This window comes from Cuculus canorus, chromosome 14 (genome assembly GCF_017976375.1).
Source record: "Cuculus canorus isolate bCucCan1 chromosome 14, bCucCan1.pri, whole genome shotgun sequence".
In the NCBI taxonomy this organism is placed as follows: domain Eukaryota; kingdom Metazoa; phylum Chordata; class Aves; order Cuculiformes; family Cuculidae; genus Cuculus; species Cuculus canorus.
Genome location: NC_071414.1, coordinates 4,517,844 through 4,532,965, shown reverse-complemented (window position 1 = coordinate 4,532,965; position 15,122 = coordinate 4,517,844). Strand labels below are relative to the sequence as shown.

At 37.5% G+C, this 15,122-nt stretch overlaps 1 protein-coding gene across 1 annotated transcript in view; it reads left to right on the top strand.

Annotated features, from left to right (window-relative positions):
• DOCK2 (dedicator of cytokinesis 2) overlaps positions 1-15,122 on the top strand; it is a 174,246-nt gene that overhangs the window by 110,699 nt on the left and 48,425 nt on the right. The window contains exon 30 of the mRNA XM_054079776.1: positions 13,897-13,975. Within this exon, the coding sequence (XP_053935751.1) occupies positions 13,897-13,975 (79 nt within the window). The remainder of the gene's footprint in view (positions 1-13,896; positions 13,976-15,122) is intronic.

Sequence of the window (15,122 nt, the reverse complement as noted above, 5' to 3'; positions counted from 1 at the left end):
ATTTGGCACTGTTTATACTCTCTGATTATGTTGCTGTTCCCAAGATTGCATAAGGAAATGAGTTATTGATCTTACTTTAATGTCTTAATTCTATGTAATATCAACAACTAGGAGGGGGGATCTTTGTTGTTGTTGGTTACTCTGCACCAGAGAAGTAGCAAAGTCTCAAGGGGTCTGACTGAGATCTTTTATAATTGCAATGAGAGAAGAAAATAAATAAGAATTACAGAAAGTAGTAGCACAGCTAAGCTTTTTGCTTTCTTCTCTCACCTGTTCTGAGTAGGAGGCTACATGCAGGCCTTTTTTATGTCCTGAAGAATATATTTTACCTTAAGAGTCTCCCCTTTCTGAATTTGCAGTCATGTTAGTCACAGGCTGTAGGGCACGTCTGCGGTGTCACCCTGCCAAGGGCACAATGTGGTTGGCACTTCTTCCCTGCAGGCACTCAGCCGCGCCTGACAGGCGCCCCCAGACAGCTCTTCTATTTTGTACCTAGCAGGGAATGTGGCCATGGGAGGAATTTTGCTGTAGGATGTACTGTGGTACAGAGATGGAAAATCATAGTACGTTTACTTGGAGACGGAGGAAAGGGAAGAGCTTAACTAGTCCTGCAAGTTTGTCCTGTTCGTGGGTTAAAGGTTTCCTTAATGAGCAGGACACTCTTAATTACTCTTATACATAAAGCCAGACAGTGCATGCAGGGTATCAGGAATATTTCTACTAGGTGTTAGATGTCTGGGGTAGATAAAGGGAAAGGAATGAGTGACTGATGAATAATAATGTCCTGGAAAATCTAATATTTTTTTTAATTAGAGCAAGTGTGTGCGTCCCGTCTGGGAAGTGAGACCCTTCAGACATTCATGTCCTGGAGAAACTGCTAAAAGAGTTGAAAGAAGGGGAGCAGAAGCTTAATTGACTAAGCTTACTTAGTCAGGCTTTGCTTGTGTCAAGATGGAATGGATTAACTCAAATTACTTTAAATCATTATAATAAATACAGCTCTGTTTGTTCTCGAAGCTATTCTGGTTCCCGAGGCCCATTTGAAGGAGGCAGAGGCTGTGTGTTCTGCTGTCACTGGACTGGGACTATTCTAGTACCAACTGAGAATCAAAAAGTGGAATGCACCTCTTCCCCTCTGCCGCCTCTTCTAATTCTTTTCTCCATCTTTCATGAACAGCAAGATGGGAAGAAGACTTTTTCATAGCATGCTAGATGGGGCGCGTCACTTTGGGAAACAGTAAAATCCTCACTGAGGTCATAGGGATATAATATCTGAATTATTTTCTGTGATCCTCCATGGTAGATTTAATTAACTTTTGTTCTAATGAAGGTTGCTTACTGCACACTTCTTACAAGTTGTTACTGCCTGTTTGTGCGCTTTATTCCACTTATGGTACTTAGACTATAAGCTAATAGCGTATTAAAACCAGTAATTCCTTGGTACGTGGCATTTGTGGGCAAATGCTTTGCTGGTTTAGGTAATACCATGTAGTCTGCTTATCTCTCAGCTGCTCATAATTCATAATTTTAATTTAGAGACACATAATTCCTCCCAGGAAATTCCCAAACCTTATTGTCATCATGGAGTGCACTGGGAGTCGGATTTGCTGAATATAAAAATGGTTTGGGGGGTTAGCAACTAAAGGGATGTATTTACATCTCTTCCTTCTGTTCCTCTGGGCTTTGAAATGGTAATTACTCGGATAGGATTTGAAAGTACTTGATCTTGTAATTAGCACCTGGACCTGGAATCTGTTTGGGTTGGTGTCCAGACTAAATGGGCTTAGTGAGCACTTTCATTGTTTGTGTGTCCGAGTTGTTTATTGAACTTCGTTGACATTATGTTTAGGTATTTCAAAATAAAAATAAGTAGTTGCTCGCCAGTACGTTTCAAGGTCAAACCTATTTTCTGAAAAACATGTGAGACACCACTGTAGGGTGTTTTCTAACACCAGTAGAGAGGCTTTTTCTAAAATATGTTTTCATTACCTCTATATCTGTGTGTTTTCAGACATCTGTCAGAGCCAAGTGTTCCCCAGCCCTTTTTAAGTCTAACTTGAAAGCTTCAGCTCTGCAGGTATTTGGCAAAACAGCTGGAAATGCTGCCAATTTTCTTTCATTATACATACTAAAAATACCTACTTATTTGCTGATGAACTGCTTTGTAACAGCCTCAAGACGTGCTTGTCATGTAGCTCACATGTTGTAGCATCATTATTAATTCAGAAAAATTTCATTATGGCTTCAAATCAGAGCCACCTGCATCCGAAGTGCCTCACGGTTTCTCAGTCTGCCCCAAAGTACAGATTCTGTTGATATCATTAGATCCTGGCCAACCTACTAAATGAGGCGGAATAAGTTCCTTTGTGTCATCCAGTAAAAGATTGTAGGGATTTCTTTTTAAGAAAGGGACAGTAGGAATTCCAGACCTTGGTTCCTTCATAGATCATCTCTGAATGACTCTGTTGAACAACACTTCTCAAAACCACGGTTTCCACACTACATATATGTTCTGAACAGCTCTACCTTTGAGCAGAAAAAGTCGTTTCAGAGCAACTAAGCTACTTGTAGTATTCTCCTGTGGAAGCCAGCAAAATGTTGCTTCGTTTATTAGGAGGAGGTAGCATTTTCAAATTGGAGTCTCAATCTTTAAGTAAAAAGCACACAAAATAAATTCAGTGACTGCTGGGCTTTGTCTTTTAAATTTTCTGCAGAGTAAACCTAAACAGCTGGTAGTCACCATTTAAGTGTATTGTTCAAGAATAATAATATGGGAGAGAAGGGAAACTGAACACAGTTGGCAGAATGTAGGGAAACATGCCTTTTTCAAGCAAGAAGCTTCAGTATTTGTGGGAGCGTTGCTACAAACTGTGTTGCTCCTACCAGCTCACTAGATTGCAGAGAATCATCGAGTAGCTGAAGTTGGAAAGGAAGAAAAGCCAAAGATAAATTCAAATACTAGAACTGCTTCTCAGTCTTCCATCTATCTGTTGGTGGCAATGAAAACTTGACGTTTTTTTGTTGTAGAAGTATTTGATGCTGTGATGTACGTATTGATGTCAGTGAGAGATCACAGACACTAATGACTCTACACAAGGTACACACCTTCAGTTGATAAGAGCATGTGTTATACTTTAACTGATGCTGTCACAGTGTTTGTGGTGTTATAACAGTTGTGATGAGATTTTAAAGTCAAGAATACAATTTTAATTACAAAGATAAGAAAAAAAAAATTCTCCTTACCTTTAGTTCTTTGATTTTTCATAGGAAGTGGTTCTCCTCTCATAGAACGTGTAGAAGAAAACTCAGATTGATTGTATGCACCCATGTTTTTAGCAGTTTGCTTAAAATGTGCCCTGGCTCATTGTCTTGCAGAGAATAAAAAAAAATACATTTTTTTTTTCTAAAAAAAATATACAAATACTTTAGTTAATTTTAAGTCTTCTTTTTCAAAGATGTATTGAAAGTTAAGATTTTATTTGGGTAACTACGATCGGATGTCAGTGCTGCAGTTTATTTTGCACAAATTGGGCAGAATTTAGAAAGCCAATCTATTTGTAAGCAAGTAACTCCTTTCTTTGAGCTCATTTTCCTCTGGCAACTTTTGACTGGCCTAGGCATACTTGATATGAAATTAAGTTGTTTTTTTTCTTAAGGGCTTGAATTTACATGTAGGCTTAGGGCATATTGCAATACTTTATCATTTTAATTTTATGAACAAGTATTTTAGGCAACCAATAAGTATTTTAGGCATACAGGAACAAAGGAGTAAATCAAGTATTATAACAGGTTTAAACAGTTTGTACTGTTCAGTCTTTGCTTTGACCATGTATAGGAATAAGATGTGTCCTTGGACAGTTTTTTTTGCTCTGAGACTGAACATGTCCTTGCTGAAGTGCAATTTCCCAGTCTATATAAAGTCCCTTTCAGAGGCAAAGGCATTTGTATTTGTTTGTTTATTTATTGTTGTTCTTCCTGAGGGATTTTGGTACAAAGTGTCTCAGCATTCTCAGATTTGTTTCCTTGCAATTAATGTGAGGTAGCTGAATCTCCTCGGTGTCTTTCCAGTCCCTGTGAAAGGCAGCGCTGGTAGTAGGTCAAATGGCGAAATGCAGTAAGGCAGACAGGGGAAGAGACAGTTCTTTCACCGTGGGTTGTAAATTGAATTCCATGAAGAGTTACACTTCCGGCTGTGGGTGATACGTCTGACTGAGTCATTTAGTGCTTCGCTCTCAGTTAGAAGCCCAGCAGAGAACATCTCTCCCTTCTGTAGGTGTTTCAGTCTGTTTGGGTCTGCCGTAACCCTACTTTTGAATCCCTTGCATCTTGCTAGCGCCAAACACTACAGGATGCTTTTTCTGCAGTAACTCTGCGTGTTGCTCATCGTTACCCGTGTTGTTGAATTATCTGCTTACTGAGAACCTAAACACTTGATTATGTGGTGACTGCTGCAGATCGTCTGCTCAGCAAGATAAGCTCTTGCATATCGTGGTTGTGGTACACAATGGATACTTATTACGTTTTGACTACAATCATTTATTCTTTTATCTAAAATGTAGAGAGAAAACATGCTGTGAGGCATCCCCTTTTTCCATTCACTGCACAGTTTCTCATCTTTCTTGGTATCGAGTGCTAGGATGCTCCTGCTTCTAGAGTATAAGGTCTCCTGAACTAAAAGCTAAGTCTTCAGTGGAGAGAACAACTCAACACAGAAAAACAACTTGTTCCTTTGATGTTTTCAGAAAGTCAGTAAGAAAAACTGTTATTTTTTTGATACAACTCTGACTTGCATATAGAAGTCTCTAAGGTTCTTTGCTATGCGTCCTATATGAATATTATTTTAGTAAAGCATTTGGGGATTGGGAATATGAGTAGTGTTTTCTGCTCGGTAGAACATATATGCAAATAAGTAAAAAAAAAAATCATAGAATCATGGGATGGTTTGGGTTTGAAAGGACCTCAAAGCCCATCCAGTTCCACCCCCTGCCATGGGCAGGGACACCTCCCACTGGATCAGGTTGCTCAAAGCCCCATCCAACCTGGCCTTGAACACCTCCAGGGACGGGGCAGCCACCACTGCTCTGGGCAACCTGTGACAGGGCCTCCTCAGCCTCACAGTAACAAATTCTTCCCTAAGATGTCATCTAAATCTCCCCTCTTTCATCATCCAGTCCCCCTCATCCTATCCTCAAGAGCCCCTCCCCAGCTTTCCTGGAGCCCCTTTCAGTATTGGAAGTTGCTCTAAGGTCTCCCTGGAGCCTTCTCTCCTCCAGGCTGAACAACACCAACTCCCTCAGCTTGTCCTCTTAAGGGAGGTTCTCCAGCCTTCAGATCATCTTCATGACTTCCTCTCGACTCGCTCTTACACATCCATGTCCTTGCTCTGCTGCAGACTCCAGAACGGAAGGCATACTAATGAAGAAGTTACCCACATAATCTGTTGTAAATATGTCACTACTAAGACTGAAAATACAAATTCAGTATTCATAATTTTCGTCATATGTTGTAAATGCTATTGAGAAATCTCATTGTGTCCCCCTTTCTGATGATTAACTTTGTCCAGCACTAAATATCTTAAGCAATTTTCAGGAAATTACAAATATACAGTATTCTCATATTTAACATTTTGGACAGTTATTTTCATATTTTTAAACAGAAACATAATGAAATAACCCTGCTGGTGTATTTGCATTTGCTGCATAATGATCTTTTTTTAAAGTCATAATCTGCTGATTCAGTGCAACTTCTTTTGTATTGATACAGTTTTGACTGTTAAGTACTAAGCCCAAGCGGGCAGCAGTTAAACAAGAGGCAGATGCAAAATTGTCTGTACCTGTAATTACAGATTGTATTTTTAGCGTCAGAAAAAAACTAGGCTTCCCTGAAAGTAAAGAAATTTTGTGTTCTAGACAAAAGATGTTCACTTGCCAAATATTTTCAGCAAGAATATCTGAAAAATCAAGAGTACAGGTACTGTGTTAAAATACAGTGAACATATAGAGAAGGGATTGCAAATACAGAAAGCCTATGTAACAAGGGAAAGAAAAAGCAATGCCCGAATATTACGTTTAACCTTTCATGGTGGAATTATGAACAAAATAGAGCTACTTAGAAAAAAACCCAAACAACAACAAAACCCTTTAAAAACAAAAAACAAAACCAACCCCCAGCCATACATTATCCATAGTGTTATCCATTGCTTTCATGTAAATATTCATTTTTAATTTTGATGCGTAAAATAATACAATTATTTCTAGAAATAAGCCCTAGAAACTTCCATGAAAAGATGTTTGTCGAAGTGTCACCTCTGCACCATTCTTAGATATATAGAAATGAAGGCTAAATGATATGTACAAACGTTACAGTAAGGGTAAAAATTATCAACAGGTGAAAACCAAAAATCAGTGGAAGAATGGAGAATTAATTCCCATTTAAATATCAAGTCAAATTTCCTTCCCAAGTGAAAATTAGGAGAGTTTTTATTGGTGTACCACATCCTGATCCAATTGTGTTGTCATTACATCCCTGTGTGGCGACTGGGTTTCAGCTTTGTATCCTATTCCCAGACTTGATCCAGCATAAAGGACACCATGTCGTTGTTAACATTTGTTTTTTTTAATTCAAGATATTTCTACGCTGCAAACTATTAGCTGGAAGGCACAAAAAAGCAGAGTAGACTGAAGTGAGAAAATACAATATAAAGAACATCAGTGAAAATACCTTTCAAACGATATTATTTATATCAAGTCCATTATCACAGCTTTTTGTACACTTCGTTTTCAAGCTATGAGGTTTCTTAACAGATGCTATACATCACATTTCAAAAGTTTGAGAAATGTGTGTCTAGTATGCTGTTTTCAGAATGTATTTTGATTGCTAAGTGGGAGATAAGCAGTCTTTGAAACACACGTTTGGTAAATGCAAGAGGAAAAGCTACGGACAAAGAGTTTATTGGTAATGTCAAGATATCTCACATGGAAACTTGGTTTGTATAGCATTAAAGAAATTGTGTTTATTGTCTTCTTCTAGGTGTTGCTTTTGTACTGCTGTCAAATCACCTTTGATACATTATGGCATGTGTTATTTTTGTATGCTTGGCATAGCTATTCAATGTAAACATTCAAATAATACTAATAAAGAAAATGAATTGTGCATAACAAAACTTTATAAATGAGACAATAGAAGCTGTAGAGCAGTTGTTTTCAAGCAGTTATTGTCTGACCATGGTATTGGGATAGACTCTCTGGCTGTACATTGGAAAAGAGTTTAGGGATGTAACAACTGCTTTATCATTAGAATTCAGTACGAATGGTACAAAAATTATTCTTCCATCTATAGTGATACTGAGTTGACACAGGGGAGAAAAATGAGTAATTATACTACTTTTTTTTTGCCACTGCCCATATTTTACCAGTTACCATGGAAGTGAATTGCTTCTGAAGTGTTGCTATTATTGTGCTCTTAATAATTAGGTTTCACATAGCTACAAGGTTTTTAAATAATGTTTCCATCTTGCATTGCTGTAATTTCTAAATTAATGATAGCTTGCCACATTATTAAGAGAGAGTTTCTGCTGTTGTTTATTATCTTTTCACCTGTTTTCTCAGGCTTTCTCCTGCTCCTCCATTTTGGTCACTGAAATAGTAAATGTATATTTTTAATCTGTCCTGTCACCTTGATCGCTTATCTGGTCTCTCTTCTGCGTATTTTATATCTTCCAGATTTAGTTTACAGTTGCTGATTACCGTTTCAGTCATAGATAACGATCAGCATTTGGCATTGGCTCTGGCCTCCTTTCTTAGTCTCCTCTTTATTTAACATGCCGCCTTCTTCTAGCTTTGCACATGAGAAAGCAGAGGAGAGAGGACAGAAAGCCTATAGGAGAACCGGTTGACTTCAGCTGCTTTCCCTTTGTGCTTGCTTGGTCTTAAAATACCTATCGGGTGTCTTCTGCAAAGCATTTTATGAAGGTGCTACTATCAAGTCAACATAAATTATAGAGACATATTATTTCAGCTTTGCTATTCTCTACTCTGTATTTCATGTAATTGGCATACTGGCAAGACCGTGTCTATAAAAACTCAGAGAAGATCTTCAAAATAATAGTTGATTCCTCTTCTAGACTTTGAAAACAAAAAAAAAAACCCTCACATTCCTCTTGGGCTCAAGCAGAGGGTTTAGTGTTGAATATATTGATAGATCAGGCTTTGAGGATTAGGTAAAAAAACCCAAAATGCCTGCCAAACTGAGGTTAGTGTAACTCCTGACTTCAGTTTGTGGACCAAATTTTTTGAAGGAAAAGCAGTTAAGATTTGTGGAAAGAAGTTGAGTTTTAAAAACTATCCGTGTCTTCACTGGTTTTCGGATGCAATTTTGAAAAAAAAGATGTATTCTGGCATTTTAATGGCTTCTTTCAGTAAAAGCTTTCAGAGAAACACAGGGAATAATATTCTATTAAAGCTTATCTCTTCTTTTCACTGTCTGATTCTCAAGTAGAAGTTTGTACTCGATGAATTTTTCCCACCTGTCATTACATCAGTGTAATCACAGCTTTAGAAGACGTGGCAAACCCAAGTGTGAGTTGATGTGCATAAGTGCCTAAGTGACTAATTCCAGCCTTTGCCTCAGTATCTGGATTACTCATCTCAAAGCTGAAGGAATAAACTCCCAAAGTTTAGGCTCTTGTGAACTTGAGAAGACAATGAAGAGCATCTCATTGCTGTTGGACCACTGCTTTGAAAGAATTCACATCAGAGTCCGAGGAAAGGTCAATTCATGATTTTGGGAAGGTTTATAATAGTGTACCTGATTTAGGTACATTACCCACAATAATTTTGTGGACTAGGATATGTTCTATGTCTGAAACTAGGTGCAGAGAAAGGCCGGCTTTTCCAAAGCTGCCTAAGAACAGCAATGCCAATTTAAGTTTTTGGTTTTTTTTTTTCCCTGCAAAAACTCTTTGCCTTATATTGCAAGGAGCGGATGCACTAATTCTAACTTGTTTGCTAAAAATACCTTCAAGTTCCAGATCTGTATTTGAGGTTCATCAGCTATTTGCACTTCAAAAGCAAGGACAACGCACAGACCTATTTTACTGTTAAATAGTCTCATCATCTTCGAAGGAATAGCCTTGAAATCTAACTTTGATTAACATGTTGTTTATGAATACAAAATTGTTTCTTTGCTCCATCTCAGCCCCTCTGTTTTGTTTTGCTTGATAGGGAATCAGTTTGAAATCAAATTTTTTCTTAGGCTGACAGAAATTTTCAGCTTTGTTTGCCTTAAATTATTTATGAGTTACTTACAGTAGTGTTGTATCCTTATTTAGAACATACATCTAAGCATTTGGAAGTTATTACAGTTGCACAGGATTCTGTTTGTGGGGCTTTCTTTCAAGCCAAAATTTGAAAGAAATTTTTCTGACAATGCAATAAAATAAAGCAGAAGCAGCACAGAATTTAGATAGGTAAAGGAGAAAGCAGTAGTTGAAGGATGGGGGTTCTACTGCTGTCCTAAGCCACATCTTGCCTTTTCACACCCACATGAAGCCCAGACACTTTGGCCTTTCAAGATCATCCATAAATCTTCAGGCCCAAGTGGTTGGTATGAACTGTAAATTGAAACATCAGTCACCGTGAAGACAGGAAACGTCATGGAAATTATTGTGGGTCAAGGAACTTCAAAAATTTGAGATCACAGTTATTTAAACTGATGAGAAATTAATTCCATATTGAGTAATTGTAGAGAAGTTATCATAATTAAACACCTGAAAAAACATATTTGTAGCCCTGTGTAGCAATTAAAATTAAGGGAAAATGTGACAAGAGGAGAAGGTTAAACAGATGAAACCTAATGACGTTATCTGTCGGAGAAATCAAGATCCTGGTCTTTGGTCAGCCTGTATCAGTATGAACTTGCAAAGCAAAACTGAGCAGCAATTCCAAGTTCAGATGAAAGGTAAGCTCCAGCGATCTGTTGTACAAGCAAGGGAAATTAAGTGATGTTACACTCTGACAAGATAATCCCTTCAGGTAATTTATCTCAGTAACTTCTTCAAAAGTCAGACACTACCTATTGTGTTTTTCTGAGCTGTTCTAGGGCACATTTTTTTTTTAGCATCTCTTTTCTACCTGTATTGTCTTCATTATGTCAAGTGTATTTGGTAACTGATGATGTCAATAATTGTGTAAGGACTGATAGCTTCTCCAGTCAAATGCCTTTCACTGTCACCTCTTGGAACAATGTTTAGAAATATGCCTTCGGTAATAATAAGAATTATTTTTTTCTCTTGTTTTCATCAGTATCGTCTCTTATAAATATCTATTTGGCTTTGTACTTATGGCTAGCTAATTAATAAACCATTTCAGTTGAAAGGGGAGACTGAGTCATATAGTAATGCAGTAATTGTGGGAGGACAGCATGGCATTGGCAGGAGCCAGGAATAGAATTCAAACCTACTGTCTAAATGACTTCCAATGACAGAAATAGATACCCGCTTCAGGCAAAATACAAATGCATGAAAATATTTGGAACTTGACAGCCTGGAAGTATTGCACGCTGCCTGCAAATGTGTCATTCCCATATGTCAGCCAAAATTATCTGTGAGAATGAAAAGGATATTCACAGAAGACAGCTTACGTGTCATTATATTGTATAGAGTCTTGTAAATATTTTTAATATTAGCAGTAATTTTTACTGGATATTAAGTACCTCGGTATTTCTCAGGTGTCTTTGGAGCTTTTTGTGTGTGGTGAGCATTAAAACACAAGGTCTTCACAACAAAATTTAATAGGAGACACGAGAAATATGTCTGTATTGTGAAAGAGATTTGCCCTAATAAGCTGCATGTGTGTTTAAGTTATGATTATTTCTGCTGTACTTCACATTGTATTTCTATGCTAAAAGACAAGGTACCTAAAAGTATGGGGTTTTCTGATATAAGACAAATTATCAACACTGTGCCAGCCTCTGCCCGAACAGGATATTTCGGTGGTGTGTTACACTGCCGGTCGAGAGACAGACACTGGGAAACAAATCAGTCTCAGAATTGGAGGACACCGCCTCCCACTCCAACAAAAGACTTTGAGTGAAGGGAAATGCTACTCTTTGAGCAGCTGAAGCTGAACGACTTGATTACGTGAGCTGGCAAGAAATATACTTTGTAAATGGAAGGAGAATCTAGAGCAATATAGTTCTATAGAAAAGATGTAATGCTAAAAAAGCCCTGACCTTAAACTCCTACTCAGAAGAGTAATGGGGATGCTGACAGACAGAATAACATGTGAGAGTCCGTGATTCTGCCTAGCTATGTATATTTTTGTGCTGTCTCAAGTAAAGCATTCCTTTTAGAATCCTCTTTTTTGTTTTTTTTTTAAAAAAATCTTTTTTTTTCAAAATCTTAAACCACTTGTGTCAAGCTTCAGGCAGTTTTGTGGAGATAAATGTACCCATGTGAATGAAGCATTAGGGAGGAATGTGTTTATTTTCTTGTGGATAGTGTGGGGCAGCTTGCAGAGGCAATCACATTTTCTGGGATAAGAACTGATCGCATGAAAAGGTTGAAAAGAAAGTACAGTAGCCTGTTCAGACCAACGTAGGCTGAGATTGCAGTGGATACACAGGGCAATTCTGTGATCACAGGGAGGTTGTTTAAGAGAGTGATGACAGCCTAAAAGAACAGCATTGAGCAAAATTAGGTTTCTTGAACTTGAGGTGATTTACAGCATTTCTCAGATCAGACCATTAATTCAGGCAAGATCAGCTGAGCTTGTCTCAGAAGATCAGACTGGGCCCTAGACCACAGGAAAAAAGTTCATAGACTACAGGCTGGTGCAGCAGAGAAACACAGATGCCACAGTTACTGCAGTAATTAAAACAGTAGTGTCCCTCTGACAAGGGTAAAAAGGACTTGGGAGGATGTAACACCATGTTTAAATTACTTTATTTCCTTGATCATGTCAACATTACAGAGGAATGTTACGTGGATGGAAAGAAAATAGACTTTAGGTTTTCACAAAGACTTTTTTTCCTTGAGGAAAACTATAATCATAACAAAGAATTTCAATTCAGCCAGTCGAGTTGTTGCCCTGATGAAGCCACATGCTTCTTTGGACTATTGCTTAGTGGTTAAACGTAATTCCTTGTCATAAACCTCAACTTCTGCTTTACTTCCCTCATTAAGAAACTGGATTTATCCCTTGCTAAGGATTTTTTTGGTGGTGAGACTAGAATTTATTTCACTGACTCTTTTGTTTCTGGTAGTGGCTCATAAACGGCTGCCTAGGGAACAGTATAACACCGGAGCTGGGAAGCAGGAGCACTGCTTGCTGTGTTCTCCCAGCCTCCAGTGACAGTTAGCAGTCCTCCCTTCCTTTTTGCCTTTGATTTGTCTAATCACTTTTGAGCCAGTATGAAATTCAGGCATTCACAGCATCCTGTAAAAATGAGTTGTATAGCAGAGCAATACCAGCACAAAAGCTGTCTTATTTTCTTTATTTTGAATGCACATTCTGATTGTTTTCAGTGCTTGGTTTGCTTGTATGAGAAATAACGAACACCAAGTCTTTCATCACTGTGGTACTTCCAATTTTATAGATTCTACCATATCCCTCCTCAGCCACGTGGCATCTCCCAATTAAAGAAACCAGGTTTTGGGAACAAATCCATTAAATGCATTTGATCACTTCTTTGTCACGTTTGTTTGCTTCTTCTCTTTTATCTTTTTTTACTTTTTGTACTTGTTTATATGTTTGAGATGGGAGACCAGAACTCGACACAGACAAGGATTCAACGTTCCTTTGACAATAACATATGGATATCCTATGGCCTCCAAAACTTTTGCTAATAATTCTAATTATCGATTATTGCTTTTTCTGGTACTACTAAACACTTAAGTTGGTGGAGGTTTTGTGGACCTGTCAGTGGTAACTATTAGGTCTTTCTCCTGATTGGCGATAGTAAGTTGACAGTCAGTCACTGTATTTGAACAGCTAGGATTGCTTTTCCCTTGTTTCCATCTCTTTCAGGTGGCGGTATGTTTGCCCTCACAGTGTTTCCCATATTTTAACTGAATACTTTTAGAAACTTGTTTTCAAAACTGTAAATTGAATGCAACTGAATTAATTAAATCAACTCTGTAAATATTTAGAGATACAATTGATTTTTCTTTTACAAATATGCTGTGCTACAAAGTTAGACAAATAAATTAGCTTTAAAAATGTGTTTAAATCTCGACCGTGTCGCTAATGAGCATAAGTAGGTGCTACTTTTCAAGCTAGAGGGTTAACGGTCACAGTCTTCCTCTTGGAAGATATATCTGTATATATTAACTCAGCTTTGAATGTGGATTATAATTATATATCTGTTTTATAATCAACCTGAGGCAGAAGATGGGCAGAGGTGTCACTCTCCCGTCATCTCCTGTGAGAAAACTGAAGAGAAGCGCTTAATGTCTTTTAATTGGGAAAACACAGTGGCAGCTCCTAACTAATAATATAAGTGCAAGAGACTCTTTTAGCTGTCAAACCCATGAGGAGGCGGCAATAACACTCTTGTAAGTGATGTGCTTTTGTCATAGAAGGTAAAATTGTGTTTGAAAGAATTGCTCTGTATGCTTTTCCAAGAATGGAAAGCGCAGCAGAGGAAAAGCAATTCTATTGTCTGAATTTTTCCATGGAGATCAAGAAATTTTTGACAATCGTGTGCTTAATATTTTTTATGTATAACAGACTATAAATAATGTGTTCAGAATTGCATCGACTGTGTTTAGGTATAACTGAACTTTGCTTCTTGTGGTGTCTTCTGTGGTTCCATGTGTTTCTATCGGTATCACACATGGTTGGAATGAATTCCCAGGGATTATATTCATTTGCCTCTATCGTTGATTTTATTTTTTAGGGTGTTCCTGAGAGCCATCAACAAATTTGCAGAGACAATGAACCAGAAATTTCTGGAGAATATGAATTTTGAAGTCCAAGTAAGTGTTGAGGCTTTTTAGCTAATTGACATGTTCAGGTATGATCATTCTGGTCTGTCAGAGCCCCCACTGGTGCTTTATATCACAATGAAAATGGCTGTTGAGTTGAGTTTGGTAGGATTAGGCCATCTTTGATATGACATGAGAATCATAATTTGATTATTTATGATAAGGCACTGAAACAGGGTATTTTGCACCGATGTTCTCTTGGAGGTAGCAAGCAGAATAGCCATTCTTTTTCTTAGCCAGCCAAGTGTATTCAGAAAGACAATCTTTGATGTAGTGCACGTAGCCTTTGCTTCTATGTATGTAGGGCAGAAAGAGCTTAGCTTTGTTTGATTCCTGGAGTATTTAGCACTTTGAATTTATTTTTATTTTTAACTTGTAGCTTTCCCGTATAAGTCTATTCTATTTATTTATTTAATTTCCTTTATTTTTATTAGTTCCTTCTGAACTAAAATCAGGGTGGGTTTTTTAGTTTTTTCAATATCGTCCTTTGTAACCTAAGTAATTGGCCATGCATTTTGCCATCTATTAGGCTTGCTTCAGATAAAAATGAAAATATCTATAGTTTTCCAATTTATTAAGCTGTTATTAAAATGTAAATACCGTTTTAGAATTGTCACTAAATGCTGCCTGATTATGGTATGTGCTATAGATAGAAAACACACTAATAAATTATAGTACAAAAAATTATTCTGTTTCACTCTTTAAATCACCTGTAGCCAAGAGTAAATGTTTTAAGTTCAAGAATGCTTCCTGAATACCAAAATCTAATCTGTCCATTATAATTATCTGTCCAAGATAATAACTTATTGACCTCAACCCTGAAGTTCAGTGTTGGTTCAGGGTTCTGCTCTCCTGATATCGTGGGGTTTATATTTTATGTTTAATCTTGCGACTTGCAAGATTGTTTAAGCAAGTGTTTACAGCACGTGAACGTTCAGGTTTGCTATGCTAGAAGAACTGTTTGGATACTGTTTTCCCAGTACTTAATGTAAAATACCGTGTTCACAAGTAGCTACAGAGCAGTCCTGTGATTACACAGGAAGAGTTTAAAAGACAGTAGTAAAATAAGGGCAAAACGTTCAGCTCATATTTGGTTACAATGGCCTCCATGTATCAAATGTAGAGCTTTTTCCTCATT